The sequence below is a fragment of the Xyrauchen texanus genome, chromosome 16, assembly GCF_025860055.1.
Source record: "Xyrauchen texanus isolate HMW12.3.18 chromosome 16, RBS_HiC_50CHRs, whole genome shotgun sequence".
NCBI lineage: Eukaryota > Metazoa > Chordata > Actinopteri > Cypriniformes > Catostomidae > Xyrauchen > Xyrauchen texanus.
The window spans coordinates 34,641,330-34,668,577 of record NC_068291.1 but is presented as its reverse complement, the minus strand read 5'-3'; the positions used below and the strand labels follow the sequence as shown (position 1 = coordinate 34,668,577).

At 38.0% G+C, this 27,248-nt stretch overlaps 2 protein-coding genes across 4 annotated transcripts in view; both read left to right on the top strand.

The window, feature by feature from the left end:
* LOC127656964 (serine palmitoyltransferase 2-like) overlaps positions 1-27,248 on the top strand; it is a 919,074-nt gene that overhangs the window by 203,794 nt on the left and 688,032 nt on the right. The window lies entirely within an intron of this gene.
* The window catches only part of bcl11ba (BCL11 transcription factor B a), a 58,417-nt gene continuing 50,706 nt past the window's right edge, over positions 19,538-27,248 (top strand). For 2 of the 3 annotated variants that reach the window (XM_052145550.1, XM_052145549.1), the window contains exon 1: positions 19,538-20,597. In XM_052145550.1, the coding sequence (XP_052001510.1) occupies positions 20,540-20,597 (58 nt within the window). In that variant the 5' untranslated portion in view covers positions 19,538-20,539. The remainder of the gene's footprint in view (positions 20,598-27,248) is intronic. The other variant, XM_052145548.1, reaches the window with a different exon arrangement.

Sequence of the window (27,248 nt, the reverse complement as noted above, 5' to 3'; positions counted from 1 at the left end):
TGGTCTGTTCTACATAAAGTGGTGGCTCATTTTAGCTTATCGCAGCCCATTCGGCCCGTTTCATGGCTGACCCACCAGCCCGCTCAGTTCTCCCGATGGCCAGTCCGCCCCTGATCGGCCCCAAAGTGTGTCGGCCCGCCAGCAAAATGCCCGGTATGCCAGATTACCAGTCCTGCCCTGGCCCTGGGGTTTAAGCCCAGGTAAGGCCATGCATTGATGCGGCCATGTGTGTATGCCAATTTGTGTTTCTGTAACCATAAACAAGAAGGAGATATATATCAAATGGAGACTAGCTAGCCTACGAAATGAACATGGTGGAGAAGGAAGCTGCCATCTGTTTGCTTATTTAGGTAATTTCTTGGTGGAAAGCGAGGCCTGACTCAGCAAAACTCCACCTTTGACCCCACCTCACTCTCTAGTTGACCTATATTGAACCAAGGGTAATCAACGGGCCAAAGTCACTTGGCCGTTGGCCCCAAGGAGGCACGATGAAGCCCTGGAACACACGGAAGACAGTGGGAATGCAACTGGCCCTGGCACGCACAAGAACACCCTCATTTGGTACGATAGAGGAAAATCGGCTATGTCCATAGGACAAACATTTTGGGACAAGTTACTTTATGAAGTTTAATACTTGGTGTAGGAGTAAGTAAAATATATATATATTTTTCAAAACACCCCCAAAAATATATATTTTGAAAAGCCTGATTGATAGTAATAGTGAAGCTTAAATTAGCAAGTACCACTGAAAAATGTTACAGTATTTTGGCAGGAAGAGCAACAACAAATGCCACCACAGACTTGTGGCAAGCCAAAGAATTTTTCAAGTTTATTCTCAAACTTGCATATATTATTTGTATAACATATGCTGTGGTCAAAGCAGTTGAGTGATATACACACGCTCTCTACCTCTCTTAAGTGCCGCTGCTTATGTTGATGGGTAAAGAATGATCTGAATCAAATCAAAGTCCATTACTCTAACAGTGATGGAAAAAGCAGCAGTGCTATCCAGTGTAATCTCACATTAATCATGCTCTCTCCAGATATGTTAATCCGACTGCATCTATATTTAATGCCAGGAAGACGTTCCCCTTGATACATCACTGAGGAGCAGTGGTAAATAGAGTGCTGTAGGGTTGTCAGAATATCCACACGGTTGACTCCTCGTGTGCTCCGAGCTCCGCTAATGAAAAAGAAAAGCTCTGTGCGTTAGAGGGAAATGAGGCAGTACTGAATGACTACTAACAGTCCTCAGCCCAGTCATAGATGAAGCTCTACTTTTTCTCTGTCCATAGACATACATTATTGGAAGGAGGGTTAATGTTGGGAAGGGAGTGAATTTGGAATTTGTGTATCACACATCTTTTTTAAATCAATGTAAAAAAAATTAATATGAGATGCCAGTAAATGAAGCAGTGACTACAACTTGGTTTCTGTTAGAGAACAAGTCACTCAGGTAATGTTTAAGATATATCACACAAGCGAGAGTGTTGTCGTGCGGAATATCCGCACGGTTGTGATTCGGCCATTTGATATTGCTTTTATAAAATAAATCTATAAACAGTAAGTTAAAGGGATATTTAACCCCAAAATAAAAATCCTAATTTCTCTCACCCTCATATATCCTAGATGTGAATGACATACTTTCTTCTTTCTTTCTTTTTTTTTAGAAGAATATTTCATCTCTGTAGGTACATACAATGCAAGTGAATGGTGATCAGACCTTTCAAGCTCCAAATATCACAAAGGCAGCATAAAAATTATTTTAAGCAGTTAAATAGATGTCTTCAAAAGCTATATAATAGGTGTAAGTGAGAAACAGATCAATAGTTCTGTAAAATTTGAATGGGAAAGTGGAGATTTATAGTAAAAAAGGATTGCAAAATATTTCTGACCCAAAGTTATAACATCGCTTCAAAAGACATTAAACCACTGGAGTTGAATGGATTATGTTTATGCTGCCTCTATGTGCTTTTTGGAGCTTCAAAGTTTGCTTTCTTTTTTAATTATTCATTTGATATTCTTTTTTTCCCCCCACCACCCCCTCCGTTTTTGTTGTTTAATATAAACAGTGTCTAAGGCTCAAGCACTGGTTATCATGACTGAACCCTCCCTGATGCATAGTAGGACATGGGGCGAATGAGGCTGCTAGGTTTGTGTATTTACATGCATGCTGGTATCTCCATGCTAACAGGGTCTATGCTCTGTACAGCACTCGTCCTAGCGGTTTCCTCAACTTTCCACATCTTAATTGACCTCCAGGTAGAAAATGAGCTGTGGACAGCTGACTCCGTGCCTTCACTTACGGATTTGACATGTAGATCAATCACTGTGTTGATCTTAATACCCTTAACAAGGGGTGTCTGGAACTCAAAGGACATGTCAGCCTGCTATAATGTCTGTCTCTGTCTCAGATGTAATCTTTTGTCCTTTTGTTGCAGTGTGCATATTCACCTGGTTATCTGCTTTAGATAGTGTTATTTTAAGCCAGAAACTGTGATTCACCATAGAAAATATACTTGAGCAGTATAATTTTAAAGCTGATATGTCTGTAATTTTTTCAATGGTAGCCTAAATGATTTCTACTATCCCAGCTGTCAACTGTATGAAGAATCAACTATAAGTAAGCTATTTTCAGTATATGCAGAAAATCATGACCATTCACATTATAATGAACATGTGTTAATATGTTAGTAACCTTACAAAGCTGTTTTATTCTACGTGGAGAGGGTCCGCACATGGAGGGCTGCCATTTTAGAATCATATGACCAGCCGAATATTACTCTCTTAATCTCAGTAACCATCTTGTTATTTGACACTTTCACTAATTGATAAAAAGTAATCCTGGCTGACTATGAATACTACATTTCTTCACTGATTATACTATTGATTTTAAATGATGCAGCATTAAAGCTGCTAAGTGTCAGTAAGTCTAAAGTAAAACGTTACTGAGTGTAACTCTAAAGTATGGAATATATTTTTGTTAATTTACAGTATTTAACTGTGTAAACAGGATGGTAACATCAATGGCAGAAAGTGGATTTTCACACCTATGAGAAGTTCAGTGAACATCAACACTGAAGGAAGGTAAAAACAGCATAGCATGTAGCATAGCTAGCATAACATCCAACCACCAAGCATAACTTCCAAGCAAGTATGGCAAGTTGTTTAGTGACCCATTAATGCAAATTTGATGTTCAATTTATTTGTTTTCTTCAGTCTTATTAAATAAATTGGGTTAAGACATAAAGGAAAGACACAAGCTAACATTAACAAGGCTGCTAGTAACCGACAGAGGTGAGTGCATGAGTGAGTTCTGAGCTAATTTTGGGGGTAGGGCAAAACACATACAATTTTAGTAATACAAGATATAACAGACTTACTTAAAAATAATGCAAAGAAAAGACTGAATTTGTGGACTTTTTGAGAAACAAACTCGGGGAACTAATATGAGGTTATGCTTCACCTGCAAACACATATTATGGCTGTCGTAACAAAAATAGAGTCTTTTAAACTAAAAGATTAAACATCAAAGTTTCATAAATATAAACAAGTCCAGGATTTGTGGACTCAATGTCAAATATCCAGTTGTTTTGATGTCATATCAATTTTCATAACTTAATTTACTTATTTTAATTTATTTTATGCAACACATTTTTAAACTCAAACACAAGGATTGCAGCCAGAGAGGTTAAAAGGTAACTCCAAATATAAAACTTCCACCTAGCTCCATGGTTTGTCAAGGTACCATTTTGTAGCCAAGAACCCCTTGTCGATTAAAAACAATCAATGATTTTAAAATGGTCACAATTTTAACAGATGGATCAAAGGAAAAACTGAAGCTCATATTTAAAAAGTGTATCAGTCCTTAAAACAATTTGTAGTTCATAATATTTTATATCACTTTGATCAGATTAAATAACAGGATTAATTTTTAAACAAGCGATTGGCTCCACAGTTTTAATTACTGTCATTATTAGCAAATCTTTGTCTGTATTCTCAAACAAATGTGTCTGTTAGAGAAAATTATGTGAGGAGATCACCACATTTGTCCAAGTGGATCCTGTCGAAACGGAAAAAATTAATCAACGTGAAATCAAATTAGATTGGGACAAACTAATATGACATTTCATTTTTATGAATAATTATTTCTTAAAAAGTCCCTGGCGGCCTACCCTGAAGGAGATCAAACTTATAATGCTCTTAAAATTGTCTCCCATCATTTATTTATGCCGTTTTATATACTTTGTTGCCTCAAGATCCCTTGAAAATACTTCATTGTATCTGGCGCAGCTCTAATAGAATTCTGACTTGTGTCGCACAGAAAGTGATAGACAGCGTTTTGTGTTGTTTTTACCCAGTATGTTTTTGTAATAAAAGAATTGCAATTTCTTCACTTGTACTGTGCTGGGAAAAACAGATTTTGTCTATTGGGAGATCAATATATGGCTGCAGAAAATATCATAAGGAGCAGAGAAATAGAGAATGGTCGTCTTTATCCTGGAACATGACTTTGAGGGGCTTGAATTATCTTACAAATATAGGTTTCTGGAGGTCTCTGGAGAATTTGTACACATAAAAAGCCATGCTCTCTTTCCAGTGGACACGAAAGCAGCCAGAGCAATGTTCCCTTTGAGACCAAAATACTTGCAACCTGGTCGAGGAACTCCAATAGAGACCAATGTCACAATCGTGGAACTCTGTATAAAAACAGGTGAGATGTTCAGTTACAGCTTTTAGATAGTTGCGCCAACAAGAAAAACCTAGAAGGGAAATGCCCCCCCTTAGACTCCGTCATGGACAGGAATAACAATCACATGTAAAAAGTGAATCTGTGGCTTGTTGATTTTACTACACAGTGAATGGAAGATATGCTTTGTCGTGTGCTGAATGTCATGAATATTGGCACAGTGTAGAGCTGCGTTTACAGTCAGCTGCAGTACTTCTGTTTGCCCAGTGACACAGGTTTATGTACAATGCACCAGCCAGTCAAAGCGATTCTTAACACTCATGTGAAAGGAGACACTATGGTAATCTAGTACTATGCTATTGCATTTCTTTTATGTATATATATATATATATATATATATATACACACTCACACTGTACATATATTTTTTGGTATGCACCATAAGAATTTTAACTTGCCACCCAATTTTGACCAAACAGTGTCCAGCTATTCACACTGTTAAACAATGAGTCCTGATAGCCCCATTCCTCACGTCTGCTGGTCTGCCATGTCTCCCCACATCCCCCAAATAGTTTTATTTGTGTAGTGCTATTCACAAATACATTGTTAGAAAGCAGCTTAACTGAAGGCCATGCCTAAATGTCTTTAAGCCCTTAGGTAACATTGCCAGTGTATAGTTCCATAGGAATGCATTTTTTCTATTCAAAATTTTGGCCACACTGAATATTAGCACATCATACGTGACCAACTGTTTTGGGTCACTTTACATGTCACTCAGACTTGCCTTTCCTGTCCAACTGGGCAGTTCAAGGCCAAAATAGGCTGCAATGTGTACCAGACTTTTATGTTGATGTCTGGCTATGCAAAACTACAGTTGCAGCTGGAGTATCAGACTCTCGTTCACCTTCTCCTGACACCCTGTCGAACACTTTAACCCTGTAGAAGAGCACCATTCCCTGGTGTGACTTCAGCTCAACTGGTCTCTCCTCTTCAGTTCTGCCTCTATGCTGAACTATCTCCCCTCTCTCTCCTCCTTTGTTTTTTCTCCTTTCCTCCTCCAAAGACATTCGTCCTGACAGTGGGACAAGTTGGCCAGCTGGAAAGCCAGCGTGCCACAAACCATCTCGTCTTCTTCTCCTTGGTTCAACCACCTGAGCGTCCAGCTCCTGTCAGCCGGAGCCCCTCACCCTCTTCACCGGTCAGCTGGCTTACCGGGCTCTCAGTTTCTAGGTCAGGGTGGCGGGAAAGTGGATATGATGCAGATATGGTTGGACACTTAATCATCTCCCGTTTTCCATGGGTGGACTGTGAAAAGTGCAGTTCACCGATGCAGTGTGAAAAATCGTACTTGATCAAAGGTGAATGTGGCATCACCTCATCTCTCTCTTTCTCCCTGTCTCTATCTGGCTTTCTTCCTCAAGGAGAAGAAGTGGGGCAGGACTCAAGATATCACTAAATTCACACGAAGACTAAAGACTGACCGGACAGCATTGTATCTCACTGACAGGCCATACTTGCCTTTGGAAAAGCTCTCAGTTGACTACCTTCTGTTTCATTTTATTTTGTTCAAGAGAAATGACCCATTTACTTAAATTTTTGTTGTTCTAAACCCATATTATATTCTGTTTGTAAGGAACACACAATGAGATATTTTTTAGAATGATCAGGCTTCTCTTTTCCATACATTAAATAAGATGTTTATTTATTCGGTCAAGCTCAACAGAAAAGGTAAAAAAAAAAAAATGTTTTTGTGCTATATTCCAGGGTTGTGTGAGGAACATATTGAAATTTAAAGAAATAGTTCACCCAAAAAATTATAAATTGTGTCATCATTTACTCACCATTATGCATTCCAAACCCATATGACTTTCTTCTGTGGAGCACAAAATGAGGAATTATAAATGATGTCCCATTTTCTGATTTCAATACAGTGGCAGTTGATTGTAAAAACCTTTTTAATGCTTAAAAAATTACCTAAAATTGTCAAAAATTTAAAAGTTGTCAATGTGACTTGTACCTCATATACCAAGTCTTCTGAAGACATACCATAGCTTTTAGTGAGAAACAAAGTGAAATGTAACTTATTTTACTGTGAAAATCTTAAGTGTAAAGCGAAAGAAAAGATGAATTTGCAAAGGAGAGCAATAGCAAAAATCTAGATTTTCACAGTAAAATAACTTAAATTCAAGCTTGTTTCTTACCAAAACCTGTTCTATGTTTTCAGAAGACCTGAATGAATTTCGCTGTCCCGTTCACTGATTTCAATACAATAGAAGTTGATAGCGACTCACCTGAAGAAAAGTAGTCTATGCTACTTATGTGTCATATTCCAAGTCTTCTGAATGTAAATAATGAACATTTTGGCTTCAGAATGTCTTCAGAAGACTTGGAATATAAACTGCCATTGTATTGAACATGGCAAACATGACTTTTGTGTTTTGGAGAAGAAAGACTGTTTTTGGGATGACATGAAGGTGAGTAAATGATGACAGAATTTCATTTTGGGTGAAATATAATATAAATATACCAGCCTTAAAATGTTAGCAGACAGGTAAATCATGTGTGTTGTCACTTAACTTGCAGCTCTCACGGTGAAGTACCACACAGAAGGAACAAACCTCTCTAGAGAGTAATAGGGATAGAATAGTGCATGTCTGCTGTTTACAGAAACAATTTCTGCAAGCGCTCGTTATGAGTTGAATTGTTATTAGTAAAGCGTAATTGCATTAAAATTGATACAGGCTCTCGGCGGTGTGAGCCTTCAATGGTAATTCTCTCTATTCTTTGCTGATAGGGCACAACGCCTGTTGACATACCACTGCTCATTACTGCTTGATTAAAGACTTGTACTTTAACAGGAATTAGGCTCCTGAACTGTACACAGATACTCTTCATCTATTATTCAGTAAGCAATTAATATTTAATTGTGCTTTCATATTGGTGGAATGGCAACCTTTTAAATGTGACTGTGCTACCTCGACTGTTGTTAATTAAAGTGAGTGGTGCTCAGCTCATACACCTGCAGGAGTTATGAGCAGAAATGGCATTAGACAGACTGGAGAAATCATACAATGGGGTTGTTAAGCCTCGAGACTGTACTGATAGGTCAAATCTTCCAGTGTTTTTAGTTAATGTCAGGAAAATTGTTTATAATATCTAAATGATGTGTATGTATGGGTGTTCATGTTATATCCATATGGGGAGTGTATATTTGTGTTTAAAGATTCTTTTCAAGTGTTATTTTTTTTAATCTAATAGCATACCAAGGCTTTTAATTTTCACCACTATAAAGCATTTATCCAAAGAATGACAGTTGGTAGTTCATAAATCCATGAATTAATGGTGTCAATCTAAACTCTGATCCAAAGGCAGAAAACGTTTGTGTGTGTCCTTTTATTGTAATGGATACATCTTGTTTGTGGAACCAGGGCTGTAACCACCATAGACATAACATACACAAATAAAAAATGTGCTGGATCAATTTAATGACTGATTCTCAAACTTTTCTTAAATCTTGAATATTACATCTGTGTGTGGGACATCAAAGCACTACATTAACTGTATATAATGATATCATTTTGAAGAGTTATTTTACAGAGCCTTTTTGGGGCCTCTAAAAATGGTCACAGCCATAGATTTTCATCTTATTCATGCTTTTGTTTAACTGATTATTTACTGTAAATAATCACATGGAAAATCTATTCAGAATAATAAGTGTGTGAACAGAGGTGTGAACAGATATTACACAGTGCAAACATTTCACACTGTATTGTGTGTTTCCACCATTTAAGCTCATGCTGATGAGCCATCGATTTTAATTCCAGATAGAGGCAGATTGAATAGATAATCACAATTCTCAATTTGTCTAAACTAATTTATCAGTCACCTCTGCATAATTAAGGGCAAGCACTGCATTGATAAGGGATTAAAGCGTACTGGAATACAAGGCAGTACATTTCCTCTAACGAACGCATCAGACGATACACACTCTTTGGTTGCCATTAAACATTTGGCTAAAAAGGCTGATTAATATGAAATCCATTGCATATATTTCTGTAAAAATGTGGCTACTTTGTGTTTTGAGAGCATGCTAAGTACTGTAAATGCTCACATGTTTAACATATTGCACTTAAAGCAATAGGGCAATAGAGGCCGTGCTATTGTAAATACATCACTGAGCTCTTTATTAGGAACACCTGTACACCTACTTATTCACGTGATTATCTAATTAGCCAATCTTATGGTGGCAGTGCAATGCATAAAATCATGCAGATAATGGTCAGGAGCTTCAGTTAATCTTCACATCAACCATCAGAATGGGGAAAAAAAATGCAATCTCCATGATTTAGGCTGTGGTGTTATTGTTGGTGCCAGATGGCTGGACTGATTATATCTGTAACTGTTGATCTCCTGGGATTTCCAAGCACAACAGTCTCTAGAATTTACTCAGAATGCTGCAAAAACAAAAAAAACATCCAGAGAGCTGCAGTTCTGCGGACAGAAATGTCTTGTTGATGAGAGAGGTCAATGGAGAATGGCCAGACTGGTTCAAGCTAACAGAAAGGCTATGGTAACTCAGATAACCACTCTGTACAATTGTAGTGAGCAGAATAGCATCTCAGAATGCACAACATGTCAACCTTGAAGTGTATTTTACAACAGCAGAAGACCAAATTGGTGTAAGTGTTACTAATAAAGTGTTCAGTGAATGTATATTGCCATATTGTGACTATAATCGCAACACACCACCGAGGGCCAGCAACCCCAATTCACAATATAGCACCACCCTGAGTGCCTTATTGCTTTGATAAATCATTACTATAATAGAAGTATGAAGGACACAATTAACATTTAAAAGGGTTACAGATTGAGCAAATGTATTAAATTGTACCCTTCAGCTGGAAGATACAATCAATCTACTATTTTGCATAATATTACCTAACATTCCTGTGCTAAATGGTAATACTGTTTAATAGGGTTATGGTAATACTGTTATGATGCTAGTGCTGGGCAGCAAAATGTTGCTGCATTTGGCATTCATTAAAAGTAAAAATAGCAGGTGACTAAAATTGCTCTGATTGCTTAGATAAAATAAGATTAGATGAGGAAATAATAAATTAAGATAAGAAAAAAAAAAACTAAATATGGAGGAAATTGAGCTATATCTGTGGACCAGAACATATAGATAAGTTGGATTGCTATCTGTTAAGAATGCATCTTGGAGGTAATTTTCACTTGGTCTTTTCATGATTAGATAGCAAATTGATTTGAATATTGTCGATTTTAGCACAACTGGAATGCTGTATTGACCAAATAGCATTTCAGAACTGGAGCCAAATTCTTAAAACTTTCCATGGAACAAAAAACGAAAACGAACAAACCAAAAATGGGAACAAAATCCCTTTCAAAGGTTCAGGAGTGAAAAGTTTATTTTTAAGTATTGATAACCAGTTAATAACCGGTTAATTCCTAATTTTCAGAATTACACCACTTCCTGTTGCCCAAAAAATTAGGCTTCACTCTTTTTAGTTGATATGCATGTGCTCTGATTCTGAAGGAAACCACTACATTACTAATTTCTTTGCGTTTATGTATGTTGTGGATGTAGTCTTCTGTTACATGCTGAAGACATTTAAGACAACTATAGACAGTATAATTTTTTTTTAAAAAATTATAAAAAAAAATAAATAAAAAAAAGAACATTATTAACCATTCTTTAAGTTCTAACCAGTTACAAATTGGAATGGAGGCAGCGTAATGCTGGAACCTGAACAAAAAAACACAGTTTTTGCTCAGAACCAACCAAAATGAAAAACATTTTATATTTAGTCCCTGACTGGAACTATCCATTTTACAGCTTTTATTTCAGATCTAGCACAATAGTTCCCAATCAGCCTTGTATATCTGTCTAATTTTCTACCTCTCTTTTAGTCTTCTCTTTTTCTTGTTTCCAACCAGTTCAATGTAGCACAGTCTGGCTGTTGGCTGAAGGGACTGACATTGAGATGGTAGATAACGCTCAATGACAGAGAGGCCGTTCACTGCTGATCCTGGGGTGATGAATCGCATGGCCGGAGAAAGAAATGGGCTTGGGAGCGTGGAGGAGAGAAATGTGAAACAAGAAGATAGTCAGCAGAGAGGCCAAAATTAAGGCCCTGTCGAGATGGTGGTGGCTGGCAGAGAGGGGGACATGGACCGGCCGCCGAAGACCCCGTGGTGAGCCTGCAGAAGGGAGTGTAGTCTGATAAGGGAAGGTAGGACTTAATCTTCTAAAGTGCTGATGGTGCTGGATGGAGAAGACTGCGGCTCGAAATGCCGCTTTCAAAAAAGGACACCATTATTCACCATCAGAGTGCAGATTGTATGTGTGTGTGTGTGAAAAGACCTATTTGTATAAAGTATGTATGGTGTCCCTCGAAACACTGATTCCTGATAACAAGTCATGGTGACAAACAAACACAGCGAGTTCCGCCTGTGGGGTCACTGTGTGTGTGACATGTTGATTAACTCTGTCCACGCTTACAATCTGATATAAAAGGCCCTCCTTCTACCATCACTGCCAAATGTCTGCACAATATGAATATTTCTCTAAAGCATAATATATATTACGAAATGATTGTTCTACTCTACAGTCTGTTTGGATGAGGCATATTCAAAGTTGTCTAAGATATGCACACCTTTGATCAAAAATTCGTTATATTATTCTATTCTATTCTACAGTATTATATATATATATATATATATTATATAGAAAATATGAATGCTTTACCTTGCAAAATTTGCAGCTAGGATGTTATAGAGCGTTGTTATGTGGTTGCTAGAGTGTTCTGGGTTGTTCCTGAGTCATTGCTAGATGGTTGCTATGTTGTTTTTGGTGGTTTCTAGGTGGTTGCTTACTGGTCTAAGTCACACACACACACACACACACACACACCCAAGCCTATATGACATTTTGGTTCCTTATGGCAGAGGTTTCTTTTTCAATGTGAGTCTACGGGATTTTATTGCCAGTTTATCGTCCGCCAGGCAGACATTGCAAGTTAGATTTCCTCAACAAGCTGTACGTCCTTTTTGCTGTTGCAACCATTTTATAAGAGTAATAAGCCACTCAAATCCTTGCATTACAGTGATTTTACCACTGTTGGAAATTTTAAATCTGATGCACTTAAAATTACATATACATTTATGGCAAATCCATTTCTCAGTCTTTATTGAAGGGGTAAAGCTAGGGCAACTGGATTGGCATTCTAAATAAGTCTTCTATATTGGCACTTCAAAAATGGCAGCATGAGCATTGCTTATGATTGCATCATTGCAACATGCCCACAAGAAAACAATGGGAACTAATTTGTGTCATCATTTTTGTATTTTACAGCAGTAACGCCTGGTCGTCTGTTGAAAGCGTGTCAGGTCTTTTGATATGATTCAGCCTCGAACCATCCCGCAAGCATTCGGTGGGGGGACTCACACATACGCAACACACCCCACACACACACACATTTGTCATCACCTGATGTAAATGAGACCTGTATTTATGGCTAGAGCGTTGTTATCAGTGTGAACTGGGAGGGACTTCTATGTAAGGACTGCAGGGGATGGCGACCATACTATTCATCACTGTTCAGATGTACACTGTAACCTTAGTCCACACTGTCATCTGACTAACACTGACTGAAAGAACAAGTATGGAGAGAACAAGGGCCAGTGACATGAGGTGGAATTCTGAAATGAGGAGGGAAAGTCCTCATTGCTTTTTTTTTTTCGTCCAATATAAAATCACATTACAGATAAATTAGATGTTTACACAGTTTCTTGGCTAAAGGGATAGTTCACCCCAAAATGAAAATTCTGTCATTATTTACTTGACCTCTTTTTTCCAAACCTGTATGACTTTCTTACTTCCATGGAACACTAAAGGAGATAAACATGAATGTTAGCCTCGGTCATCATTCAATTTCATTGCATCTTTTATCCATACCGTAAAAATGAATGTGTCTCAGGCTGTGAGTCCTTAATATACTGCGTAACATCTCATTTTGTGTTCCATAGAAGAAAGAATGTCATATTTACATTTATGCATTTGGCAGACACTTTTATCCAAAGCGAGTTACAGAGCCCTTATTACAGGGACAACCACCCCGGAGCAACCTGGAATTGAGTGCCTTGCTCAAGGACACAATGGTGGTGGCTGTGGGGATCAAACTAGTGACCTTCTGATTAACAGTTTACCAGTTATGTGGTTTAGACCACTACACCACCACCACTCCGTGATGGGTTTGGAATAACATAAGGATGACTTAAGAGGCATATATGACATACATTTACCTTACATGTGAGACTATCAAGGAGCAACCAACACTTTAACATTTATGTTAGATTTAATAAATGATGTTAATATAAAATATGTCATCACATCAATGTTTCTCAGTTTGTGTTTAAAAAAATGCAGAGGTGATACATTCACAAGCATATTTCGTGCAGCTTTTATTTGTTACTACCACCCCTTTTCAGGCCATTAATCAACAAATCTTTGGTAAACGCTGCAGGGGCCATGAATGTCACAGGCATAACAATGCACCTTTAAAATAACTAAGATGACTGGTATCTAATAACGGCTTCAAGTTCATGTGGTCATGACCAAAAGAGATGATATTTGAGAGGGTGAGTTGTTTACTTTGCAATTAGTCCATTCATTTTCACTTATCTGACCCATTTATTCAGAATTGCGGACCTGTTGGAACATGAAATGTTTGGCATGCATTAAATAATTGAATGGGAAGCCATTCAGAGTACAGGCACTGCTGCCTCTAACATAATTTTTTTATTTTATTAGTTTTTTGCTGTAACACCCCTCACATTCAAACTTTAGGACCTCAGTGAAAGAATTTATTTCTCTACTGTCAGTAAGGCCGGTTTCCTCCCTTGCCTCCTCAGACAAAACACCCCTGATTTGGACCATTTTTAAATATTAGATTTGATGGAAATCATTTCATAAATACTGTGGCAAGAAAGCGACTGCTGAGCAAAATCTTTAAAATAAAATAAAATAAAAAAAAACCCTCAACACCACCTTTGTAATCGCAGTCCTCTGCTTGACATCAGCCATAAAGCTGAAGGATAAATTTGAGATCTCCACATTTCTTCAGTTTAATCCCTGTGGCTTCCTCAAACGCCTCCTCTGAAAGTTTTTACGCAAAGCTAATATCACAGCTTGCATTTACACGCTAGAAACTGGACCAGCAATTGCCCCTATTTGTGGAGCTCTGTGTGCACTAGAGGCTTACAAAGTTGGTTTAGTAGGTTGAGATCGTCCCTGTTTATCTACTTAGTCTCCTTGATGGGCTGCCTCTCCAGCGCTCCTCTGCAGATTTAAAGAAGTGCCAGCCGGCAGCGTAAACGATGTCAGCCCAGAGTGAAAGAGAGCCGTTCCTCTAAACAAAAGCAGGCGATTAGATAACCACCTAGGGGATGGATAACCAGGGGGCTGGGACTTAAAAGGTAGCTAATTGTCGTGAATGTGTGCTTTTGGCAACGTTCAACTTTCCAATCTGATGCCAGGATTTGCGGCCCCTGCATGTCCTCTCGGGAGCGGCATAATCAAGCCTTTGTCCGACTGCCAGGCAAACCGATTTAGTCACACTCTGTTGCCATTTTTCTTTTCAAACAATCGCGTTTCCCCCTCCGGACTCACTCTCTGGGTCTCAGAAAGTGCAGGTATGTGGTGTCCCAACAGGGATCAGTGATAGGAGCCTCCCAAAAACATCCAGGCTGCCCGTGTGCAGAGACAAACCTGTTAATGTCTTGTTTTCAGGCCTAAGGCTGAGAGCCGCCTGCAAGTTGGCCACAAGGTCTTGGGTTGAATGTTGAGAGGAGACATGAGATATGGTGTATCAGAAGGTCTTATCACTCATATCGTTTATTGCTTGACAAAGCCATGTCTTTTAGCTCTTTTCCCCATTGAAAAGCAATTAAGGATGGCATTCCTTCAGATTTACTAGATGAATGTATTCCTTTTGCTGGGGATAGAGATAGATAGAGAGAGAGAGAGAGAGAGAGAGAGAGAGAGGATGTGGGACAGATGAATCTTCTTAGAGTGGTCTTAATCAACTTTATAATGGTGATGTGATCTCTAGGCATGTTCATTCTGGTTTTAGGGCTTTTTTGTGTAACAACAGTGAGCATATGTAATATATACATTGTACAGTATAAATATACATATTATGTTCTTTTCTGTCTGTTGTGCATAAGTGTACAGATTTTGTTACACTTGTAAGGTCCATGTTTTTGAAAATGTCTTTACTAGGAAAACATGTCAAAAACCAACCAACTGAGGAAATTTGAAGTTGACCTCACAGTTTGAAATGCTTATTAATTTGACAAATCATGTTTTGCTTTAAACCTACTGCTTTCAACAGGTTTCAACAGGTTTTAAGGATGGGGTTTAGCAAATACCATCACCGTTTAAACTATTGCATCAAATATAGTGCAGCCAATGTATGTGTGTGTGCGTGTAAAAGAGAAAGTGTGAGAAAAATTTTCTGACCGTCATTTTCACAAATTGACACCTGAAGTCTTTACATGTTTTATGTAGGCTTGTAAAGCACATCGGGCTATTTTGACAATACAATCATGATTAAAGTAATGCATTACAACACATAGCTGTGTAAATCTGTCACTTTTCATTACCACGTTTGTTTTAACTTTTCAATTTGATACATTACTGTCTGCAAGTGCTTTCATTCTGATGGATTATGTATTGTGAGAAGTTGTCAGAGTAGATATAGAGAATGACAGAGGGTCAAGTAAAACCATGAATATGATTAAATACCATTAAAAATCTCTCATAGACAAAAACACTGTAGACTACATCCTTTTATCAACATACACAAATGTTGTTCTTTATTAAAAAGTTACAATTTAGATTTTCATTATAATTAAAGTAATAAAATTAGGACAAAGCGAGACAATTTATTTCTATTCTTTTACTTCTCTGATGAATGAAACATGGGTTAACCTCTATTTTCATAATATTTGTCTAAATTTAAACATATTCTGAAATATACATACAATATGCTAGGAATTATAAATCAGGTTGGGGGATTCATGCTGGCATTTACTAAAGAAAAATAAAATGATAAAGTGTAAAATGTAAGTAGAAGAGTGTTGGAAATCAATGTTGGTGGATCATTGCGGTGGAGTCACCAGCCAACAGAGGGTACTGTTGCATTGCATTTTCAGCACTTCTGAGTGACTTCATAAATCTTGTCCAACTGTGGTGTACACACTTTGTTCATAGAGCAGATATACTGTTCTCAAAAACCCAAGAGTTGAATCTCCTGGATTATACTTATTATATGAAGATAATAGTTCATGCAGGGGTGCTGCAGTATGAAATATGGAGTGCTGTAATGGTTGCATCTAAATTTTGGTATACAGTAGTAAACAAACAATAAGGAATTAATGTTTTGAATTTTTAATTTGTGATTTACATTTGCAAGGCAATTTGTGCTGATAAAATCAAGTTTGCCTTTATTTTGTCCTGTTAGTGCTTTGCTTTAGTGGAATGCACATTGCAAAAAAAGCTGAAAAATTAGTTTCAATTAAGCCATTTTGTTGAATTTTTCAAAGAAATGGAAGTCACCAAATTAGCTATGAAAGTGACATGTGAAATGTGTTTACATTTTCCATAAGCAACCGAAATGTGGTCCAAAATACAGGTTACATTAATAAACATTATTATAGAACAAAAGTGTTCAAGAATGGGATGAACAGCAATAATGTGTGATTTCAGAGGAGTTTGCTTATTTTCAAATACTCATTTTAGATTATCAGATTTCAATATCATTGTCTCCAGACTGTGAACACACACTTGCCTTTCTCCTAAAAATGATGTAGACTAAATGAGTTTTCACATTTACTGAGGTTAACAAGAATGAAAGAGACTATTTATGTACTCCCACTAGTAATGTATGGAGGAGAAAGTTGGCATACGGTGTCTTCTTGCCAGGCTGTGTTTGAGCCAGAACTAACGCTAAGAATTTTTTGGCATTAGGGAAAGAACTCAATGCATCAGAGAGGACTGAGTAAAGTACATAATGTGTCCAATGAATTCATGCAAAAAATGGCATTCTCAGCTGTGGGCAACCTCTGCTTTTCAGAGAACATTTCACGCTTTTTATAGGGAGAATAATCCAGCAGCAGCAGAGCCTGTTTTAGTGACAACCTCCTCTAATCCTGATTTCGAGGAAGATGGCGTCTCCAGATTTAAACATGCTTGTAAATAATACCATCTCATTTTTTGGCAACAAAAAATGAGATTGGAATTGCAAATGCAAATGCAAATAGCTCAGTCACAATTTCCTTTCAATGTGACAAGAATGCATACATTTCATGGCAGGGTCCCATGAGGTATGAAGAATGTATAGGAATCAATCAATCAATCTATCTATCTATCTATCTATCTATCTATCTATCTATCTATCTATCTATCTATCTATCTGTCTATCTGTCTATCTATCTGTCTATCTGTCTGTCTGTCTGTCTGTCTGTCTGTCTGTCTGTCTGTCTGTCTGTCTGTCTGTCTGTCTGTCTGTCTGTCTGTCATCGTCAGTCGGTCAGTCGGTCAGTCGGTCGTCGTCGTCATCCATCCATCCATCCATCTCTCTCTCTCTCTCTCTCTCTCGGTCTCATGTTTTTTATACTCTATAGGAATATGAAAATCACTTCCGTTTCTCATCAAACTCACTGATGACACACCTAGGCCCAAATGTACAAATAAATAACGCGTCTCTTTGCGCAACCTTTCTCATCATTTAGACTTTTAGAAACTCACTACCCTTAATATAGTACATGCTGTAAATGTGAAGTTGAATTTTTGGAAAAGACGCAAAAGTTGCGGCGTCGTTTAACGTGGAGTTCAGGGGCAGAGCTCACGTGCGCTTGATATATCGGAGACAGCAAAAGGATAGATGGCATCGTTGGCGAGGCTGTGCCACCCTGCGTCACATCCCATGATGGATCATGAGCAGATGGATCGACGAAGACACTCTCTCATTCAGGCGCTCCGCCTGAAAACTACCTGCCACTGAACTGGCAGTCTGGCACAAGCCGGAGCCTCTGTGCGCCTTTGGGCGCACCATGGCTCGATTACGCACCGCGTTAGTCAACAATCGGAGGTAGATACTCTCCCCACGTGAATAAAAACGGTAATAACTTGACGTTATTTATCTAACCTTCGTTAAATAAATAAATAAATACAATTAAATAACTATATATCTCAATCCTAAAATATTCAAAAAAATGTCATCGGCGTGCTTCCAAATGTCTAATTGTTTACAATTTACACTATCCATGTACACATACAGTACATGTTGCTTTATAAGTACTATAGCCAGAGCAATATGAATGCGTAATTACAAACAGCTTAAAAAGTAATTACATATTTAGTACATGTAGTTCATTAGTATCACTGATTACTGTAAATTCACATTAACACTAAAGTGCGGCCGCCACATTTTTTTTTATTTTTTATTGTTTTTATACATAATACTGTTTTGAAGAAACTAGCTGATCACGCACCTCTAAGGACCCGTTACTTTAAGCCTTAACTCTAAAATAAGGGTCACTTTAAATTCACTGGCAGACCTCAGCATAGTAGCCTAAAGGTCACGTCCTTGCTTGCGCATTTGCAAATAGAGTTCCCAGAAGGCATACATCATAGAAACATATTGAATTAATTTAAGTCACAGCAAAAATGTGTCACTATAGCCTAAGTATAAAAATGAAAGCTGTCGACCTGATTCAAAAGAAACCTACGCCTCCCTCATATACCATAAAGCCTACACATGTGTAAAACTCGCACATAACAACTTTTTTTTTACAATTTCCACTTGCGTATAAACACAATCAGAGAAATGCATCCAAAGACTCAGACACATGACCAAGTTTCAGCTCATTGAGTTAAACAGGTGCGGTTGAAAAATAAGTTAGACTGCCTTTATTTCACCCTGTAAACTCAAATCATGTAGTATTTGCTCACACACCTCCCTATTTTCAAAATGACAGTCGCTTTATTTCCTTCAGAAGACTATTCAGTCGTGCAGTTGCACACATGCAACAGCTCAATGTTCATTAATTTGTTAAAATATATGTGATCAAACAATCAAATTAGAGCCATAAGGTCACATGTTAATTTAAAGGATAACACGTAGATTAGATTGTCCACCAAAGGGTAAAGGACGCATTTTTCATTTCTTTTTAACACTGACTTCTTCACAATCTTTTTTGTTGCTTCTGATATGTTCTCAGTCCAAATGTGGCTTTAATGTAATAATGTGATTTCTAGGACATACAACATATAAAAAGAAATGTGGTGTGTGAGTATATCAACGCCTGTCTCATCTCATCTAATTTATTGCATATGAGGCAAACAGCACTCTTATGTCTCACTGACGCGTATTCTTTGTGCATCCGTCTATGCCTTAATGTTTTTATCAACAATTTGCGAATATTCAGTTTACTGAGTATTCTATATTTAATGTTAATGCATGACTGTCAATATCAGAATTATTTAATAAATGCATTTCTTTGCTTAAATATAAATTACATGTTAATATATATTTAACCTATATATGCATGCGTTACATATTTTTTTTTAAAGCTATTTGCGAACAAAGTTGATATTTTCTTTAAAAAATGTATACAAAAAAACCCAACTTTTAAATCTTCATTGTAAATGTTGTAGTGCATGCGATCTTGAGTAGTTTTATTTGTGCTGCTGCGCATACAGTCAAGCAGTGCGCCGGTGTCTCCTGTGCTGTGTGTTTGTGTGCGTGCGTGTGTGTGCGTGTGTGTGTATGTGTGTGTGTGTGTGTGTGAGACAGCGGCTCGCGATGTCCACGCTCTCCACCGCTGTTCTGGTGATCCGATAGTTGTGAAAAGCCACCACTAGTCGCCCCCAGTGCTCTTGCAGTCTCCAAATTTTCTTTCCCACTGTAGACTTAACGTCACGTCCGCACTTGAACTTGAATTTTATCCCATTGTACGGAGGCAGCCCTCGCCACAGAGAGACAGAGCTCCCGGAGAAGCAGGACTCCGCCATCTTCATAGAGACGGAAAAGGGAAAAATGTCTTCATTCATCTGAAAAGAAGGTGGCAAGTCCATGTCTTTGGTCTCCAGTCCGCGTAGCCGAATAGGGGGAGCAAGCGCAAAGAATTGGAGAGAAAGAGCAAAGTAACCGGGCATCGCATGTAATAGTGCCCTGGAGAGGCGAAGAACTGTCCAGCGCTTGGCACACTCCAGTGCCAAACTCAAGGAGAAATTGGATTCCTTTCATCCAATTGAAAAGTAATTATTCTTATTGTCCTTTTTTAATTATTAGCATTTGTACTTATAAACATTTGAATTGCTTTTGACAAATCCACAAGGCGCTGACTTGTCGAAGAGAGAGAGAGCCACTAGAGTGTCCAAGCTGTCCAAACGCACCGGGCATCACATTTCTAATTTCCCTCACAAGGCACAAGAGACATTTCCAGTGATTTCTTCACAACTACAAGGATATTTTTACACAGCTGAAGTGCATGTGTGTGTCGGTGAGATACTGAGCGTCTGCGCGTCTCTGGTCATCTGGAGAGCAGGAGTGCGCAAAGACAATTTCGCTTCTCTTACATCCGCGGGACCTCTATCTATATCCACGGCCCGGAGCTGTGGCAGTTCTTTGGAAGTCCCGGGAAAAGTTAGTTAGTGAGGGGTTAGGAAAAAGCCCACGGCACGGACACAGAGGAGAGAAGAAGCGAGCCGACTATTACTTGTGCGGGTCTCTGGGCGATGCCAGTGTAAATGCCAGGGCAATGTCCCGTCGCAAGCAGGGAAACCCTCAGCATTTGTCGCAAAGAGAAATTATAACACGTAAGTCCCTCGTTTGTTTTTAATTATTTGTGTTTAAGAGGTTGTTTTTGAATATAAAGCTTGAAATCTTGATCTTTTCCTTGTAGTAGCAGTGCATGAGTATATTTGTTGTTAGTGATGGACTTATCAATTAAAAACCATTAAACTATTAATATCTCTTCAAATCCAATATGTTGCAATAGTAAAATTGATTGAATTAATTGTTAAGGTATTTACAAGTTTAAGCAAACAGCCTTTGGCTTGGTGTAACTTAAAATGAAATCAAAACAGATTTTGATCAAAAAAATTAAAATATTTAAAGAATTGTTTAATAGATACAGTTTCTGGACTCCCTACATACAAATGGCTCTTTTATTTAATCTGCATGTAAAGTAGTCTTGTGTATTTTTAATATCAGATCATTTGAATTCTTAGCAGGCCATGAGATTACATTAAAAACTTTAATTTATATTGAGAATGTATTATTTAATGCGTAAAGTTTATTTCAAGTTAAGTTTGAAAGTATAGGACACTTTACACGAGTGACATATGTTATAGGTTATGATAATAGATAATTATTTTAGAGATATGTCCAAATCCATTGAGTCATTATGATTTCTTTTTTAGTTCCTCCTGTATAATCTAGATATATGAAAGTGGACATTATATTAGGTTATGGATGGTCATTATAATAATTTATTGCAGGATAAAAGAACACTTTAGTCTATTTTTCTTTTCTTTAAAAAGTGACATTCTTGAGTTGTAGGCCTTTCTTCTCAAATGCTGATGCAACGTAACATTATTTATCATGGTTCATTTGAAAACCAAGTCCTCAACAGTTTTTACAAGAGCTAGTCTATAGTCGTTTTCAAGGTGAGCTGCTACCTGTAACCACCAAACACAGGAACGGTTTATGGTTTTACATTTGTAGTGCAACACACTGCACAGCTGCAACCAAAGGAGCTTGTGTCAGTGTGTTTTAGTTGACTCGGTTAAGTTGATTATACTTATGCAACTTGTCGATTTTAAGTTTTATATGTGTGAAAAATTAAAAGAGGCATGAAAAGTTAAGCAAGTAAAATAATTTTCAATCAACATGTTTTTTCAAGTTCCTAAAGTCAAGACTGCTAACTTTTACTTTAGCCATTTGCAAAAAACTAAATAATAAGAAAACAGCTCACCATAATTATGCAACGCTATTACTTTGTGGAGAACACAGAAGTTTGTAGAGGTAATACGTCTGTATAAAGAGACAAAGCAGACATAGAGCACCAGTAATGTTTCTCACACTTAAGTTTGCCCCGAGTCAAGGTGTGGAGTGTGTGGAGCTAGACACTGAAAGCAAGATCATTCAAGAGTTCGCAAGTTACTGTCAAACAAAATACAGCGAATGTATTCTATTATTGAATTAATTTATTTTCTCTTGAAATACTTTTACATAGCACAATTTGCAGGATACAAGATACCAACTATATAGTCCCTGGTCCATGACAAATTATAAAATGCATGCTTTTTGTTTTCCTAAATTGTCTAATAACTTTTAGACAATGAATTCTGTCCAGATTTTGTTTCATATACTCCTGTGTTTAAGTATAGTCTACAGAGTCAATCTAGATAATTCATAACAGAGCCCTGTGATGTAATGCTACCCAAATCTGTTTTGTGTTTCAGGGTTAGGGCCATACAGTGCATATTTACTCTAACACACAACATTCTTTTGCTAATGGCTTAATCTTTTAATCTATGTACACATATGTACACAGTTGCAGTGTAAACATTTTGAATGCCAATGTGCATTGTACGTTTGAATTTACAGTTACGTTTACAAATATGACTACGTTTTATGCATATGACTATGACTATGACTTATGACCGAATGAAAGTGGAGATGTTATTTAAAGCTTGATGTACATTATCTGGGTTGCAGTACGTGGCTAGGCTTGCCATAGGTCATGCATGTCTCTTGTATGTTGCCCGCATATGTAATTGTGACAAACACATTTTTGTTTATTCATATTTAATCATGCAGATTTACCAGCATGTGCATGAATCCTTTGCAAGCTAATTGTGTCTATTTACTGCATAACTGCTATGTGTACGACGTGCATGTAAAACAATCATGCTCGTTTGGTAGAAAATGGCCCTTTTTCACTAAGTGTCATTTGAATTTGTGTCCCTATAGTTATCAGATGTCCTGTCAGTCATTGCATGTACAATGGCTGTGGTTATTAAATTGGGATTTAAATTTCAGAATGCTCCAGTTACACTAAGGAACTTTCCTTAAGTGCTTTCTCTCACACAGACATGCACACACACACACACACACACACACACACACACACACACACACACACACACACACACACACACACGTACACACACACACACACACACACACACACACACACACACACACACACACACACACACACACACACTCACTCACTCACTCACTCACTCACTCACTCACTCACTCACTCACTCACTCTCTCTCTCTCTCTCTCTCTCTCTCTCTCTCTCTCTCTCTCACAAACACACACACACACACACTTACAAATGGACACAAATGCAGACATGTACAGAGTAAGTCAGATGCCAGTATAGACATCAAGATTTTGTGTATTTAATTTGTTTACATGCACAGAGATAGAGAGAGAGAGGGTTGCCGACTTTCTCCTTCTTAGATACAAGGGATTGAAGGGCAACTATTGCATCACCGATGAATGAATATATAAGCTTCAGAGAGGTTCTTTAAGCAAATCTTGCCTTAGTGGTTTTTATGCAGGGGACATGTAGGCCAGGTGTTAGTCGATAGTCATTGGAGCTCAAGGGTGCGTTCTTCCTTGTAGTTCACAATTTGTAAGAGTTTGTGGCAGCGTTTTTGATGTAACTGTTAGTGTGATAATCGTAGGTACTAAATGAAAATACCTGCAGATTTGCAAGCTAAAAGTCACTGTGCCTGCTCATTCGTTCTTATTCAGTTTGATCTATGGCTGATTATTTGAAATGGATATTTGTAGAGCAGGAAAACTAGTATGGAAATGTCAATGATAACTAGTTTGGAGATATATTTAGTAACTAGAACTTAGTTTTCTCTCTACTAGTCCACACTCCAAATTTGGCCAATTTTGCTTCAAATGTCAGGGTCAAAAAAGTGTGGTCCCAACCAAAGTTTCACTTTTAGGACACATTTATATCTGTACAGAAGTGTGTGTGTGTGTGTGTGTGTGTGTGTGTGTGCATGTCTGCTCGTCAGCATGTCCTATGTGGTATGTAGCCTTTGTTAACCACAGCTGGATTAGCCTTGAGTTAGCGAGAGGCAGTTTTTGTCTGCTCAAGTGTTTGAGTTTGTGTGTGTGTGAAGTTTATGTCCAGATGTTAATTTATATGTGTTCCCAGCATTGATGATCTGCAAAGTTTGCAGTGCTGTACATCAATAGTTTTAGTGGTTTAGCTGCCTGAGGTTGCATGCTACATTATGCCACTCAAATGTATATTCTACATTATAAACCCAGTATTTTATTAATTCTGTGTGAAATTCAACAAGATGCAATTTTTGATTATTTGTGTTGAAATTTCGCAAGATCTGTTGTAACAAAAACTGCACATGCAAACCTCTAAGCTTTCTGAATGTTTAAGTAGGGTGACTGTAGTTGCACTGAATCGGATGAATTTAAATGGGATTTTAATACATGTTTAATATATCATGTCAGCCTACACTGTATTTTACTGGTGTTTAGTGCTGTACAGATAAACCTAAAAGTGACTTCACAGATGTCATCCACAAATAAAGGAAATCAGATGAGAGCGAAAAGGTAACTTTCCCCCCGTGATCTACAGAATTACAAAGTTACATTTTTTGTCAACTCTCAATTGAGATGCATATTTCACATTAGACCTGCCAGTTCAGGAAAATGTGTCTTTATTGTAACAAAAAAAAAAAAAAGAAAACAGAAATGCATTTAGAACATAATCTTAGGACTTTATGTGATCACATTTTGGGGGAAGGATTTAAAGAAAATGTATTATATTAAAACACAACTTGATGTGCATAAATACCTATTCAGATATAAACAGTAGCATCTTTATGTATTGTACAGTTTAGCAGTGATTATAGCATCTTTAGTTATTGATAAACTGTCCAGTTTTTTTTTTGTATTTGGATACGGACACAAGCATTAATTCAAGAGAGGTGTATATTGCAGCCACAGGAATCCAAGAGTTAGAAAGGCAATAAATAGTCGTCTCATTTAAATTTTATTGCACTCCTTTGTTTTAACACTTTAAAGGATGCCTTTTCAGAGTAATTTACAAAAGAATACATGAAATAGGTAAAATTGAGCTATTCAATGTTTTTTTTTTTTGCTTTTTCAATGGAATAGTTTTCTGAACAGGTCTTAAAATATTTCCTTGCTTCCCCTGTTAGAGTTCAGGAAATCAAGCATTATTTATACAAATATTTCTGGTGCTTTGCATTGAGTGTGCTGGGCATGACCTGCTAGGGGGAGCTCTTAGTCTGCCAGAGGGGGTGGGAAAGGCAGTATTGAAAAAGTGTAAAACATATTTCCTAAATGTGCTTAAATGGGTAAGTCAAGTGAACAACGGGGCTGCGGCTTCCAACGAATCGGCATAGATTTTTAAAACGATATTGCCTTTAACACACTCGCTCAGATTCAAACTGTCAACGCCTCACAACAGCAGCTGGTCTTGCAACAAGCAGGCTCTGTCATTCTCTCTCACCACATTTTTTTTCTTTTCATTTTTATCACTCAAGTGTTTAATTATTTACAGTATTTAGATATGTAATAACTATTTAATAGGCCCGTCTTTAAAATGTAGACACGACGTCAAACGTAGCATCAAAATAAACAAATATAGGTTGAATGCCACCTCGTTCATTTTGCCAGCATGCTTAAAAAGTGAATGATGAAGTGGCTGTGGAACTTGCAGGCCCCTCTGACTGAGTACCTATTGTTCTTGCCATCTAAATAAATAAATTTGAGTCTGTGATATAAAATATGGTGACCTCCACAGAGCTTACACTCTCCCCATAACAATGGGCAAAATGTCTGCCTGGCACGTTTGATTAATACGCTTGCATATTCTCTTTCCTTTCAGTTTCAGGTGCCTTTTGTTTGCACGGTGAGAGAGAGAGAGACAGAGAGCATGCAGCCTCTCTCTGATGAAATGTACAGAAGTGTATGCCTGTCTGTCAGTATAAATGCATCAAGGCAGCAGAATCCGTTGGATGGCATCAAAAGTGAGCAAATCCATGCAAGCTTTCCGTGGCTTGATTTATGAGGCACAGAGGCACTTAATGGTGGTTGGATGTTTTTTCGTCCCACAGCTGGCTGAGTTCTGACCCGCTCCGAGCATGGAAATGCTCCGGTTCCCAAGTTCCTGCTCAAATTCGTGCTTTAGAATGAGTTTTAGTGTGAGAGAATATAGTATTCGCTCTGACTGTAATATACACTTCTTCTTTGTGTTAAATATAATGTATTTCATTAGCAGCAAAAGCCTTGTAGAGAAAGAAAGCGAGATGCTAAGCTTCAGGTGATATTTAGTCATTCCAGCTAAACATAATTCCTTCAGTCCTCCTTCCTTGTGAAAATATTAGGTCGCCTAATATCTCCCTGATGAGATTTGCTGATAAAGGGTTAGCGATGCTTAGACAGGCTCCCAATGGACATCATCATGTTAATCTCTTTTTACCTGCTAGACAACTCATTTTCTTTTTCTTCCCCTTTTTAATTAAAGAATGGGCTGCCGCCGCCACAGCTACCGAGGATCATGCTTTTAAAATTCCGCCGCTGCCGTGCGCCACAAATATCCCTGTTCTCCTCTTGTTAACAGCTTCATTTGCACATGCACGGTGCTTTGCGCTCACACATGCACACCGCCCGCCACCGTGCATGCATTTACTAGTGTTCAAAGACTCTGCTCTTCCATCATCTAAATATCCCCAACAAAAGTGAGTCTTTGTCTTATGTTTCACAAGATTTTAGAAGGCCTTCAGACTTGTAATCTCTTAAAACATGGCTAAAACATCCTAGTGGCTGTGTTTTTAATGGCTAAAGAAACACAGAGCAGTACGGTTGACAGAAAAGATTTTTAGCAAAAGAAAAACAGGAAAAACTAGAGGCCTAGCACATTAGGCTGTGGTTTGTGGCATCCCTTTGAGCGTTGGTGTGCTTGACTGTAGGTTACAGATTAACAACAGCCTAATTAATTCCTGATAAATTCCTGTAAGCCCAGTGCGGCGTCTGCACATGTGCATGTGTTACACAGCTTTTACATGCACGAAAACGTGAAATCATTAGAAAGAAGGCTGCCGTCAACCGGCAACCTCTTTGCCAACCTGTTTGTCTGCTTGTTTGTGTACCATCTGAGTGGAAGGCTCAACCCAAATCCAGCTTGTCCTACTCTACACCACCGTTTCCCTGCCGTTCATACACAAACATTGAGGCTAGGCCTACATCTCTGTTATGTGCTCAGTCTTGGGTAGCAGGCTTATTTTGTTGGGTTGTGTTACACATGGAGGGTATTTCAAAATTGAAGTTTGTGGGCTGGTGTGGTCAGGTTTGTGTATGCAGCAGCGTAAATAGCGAAGCCCCCACCCACTGCCTCTGCTTTTGTGCAGCTCGGGCTGATGGGAACCATAGGAAAATAATG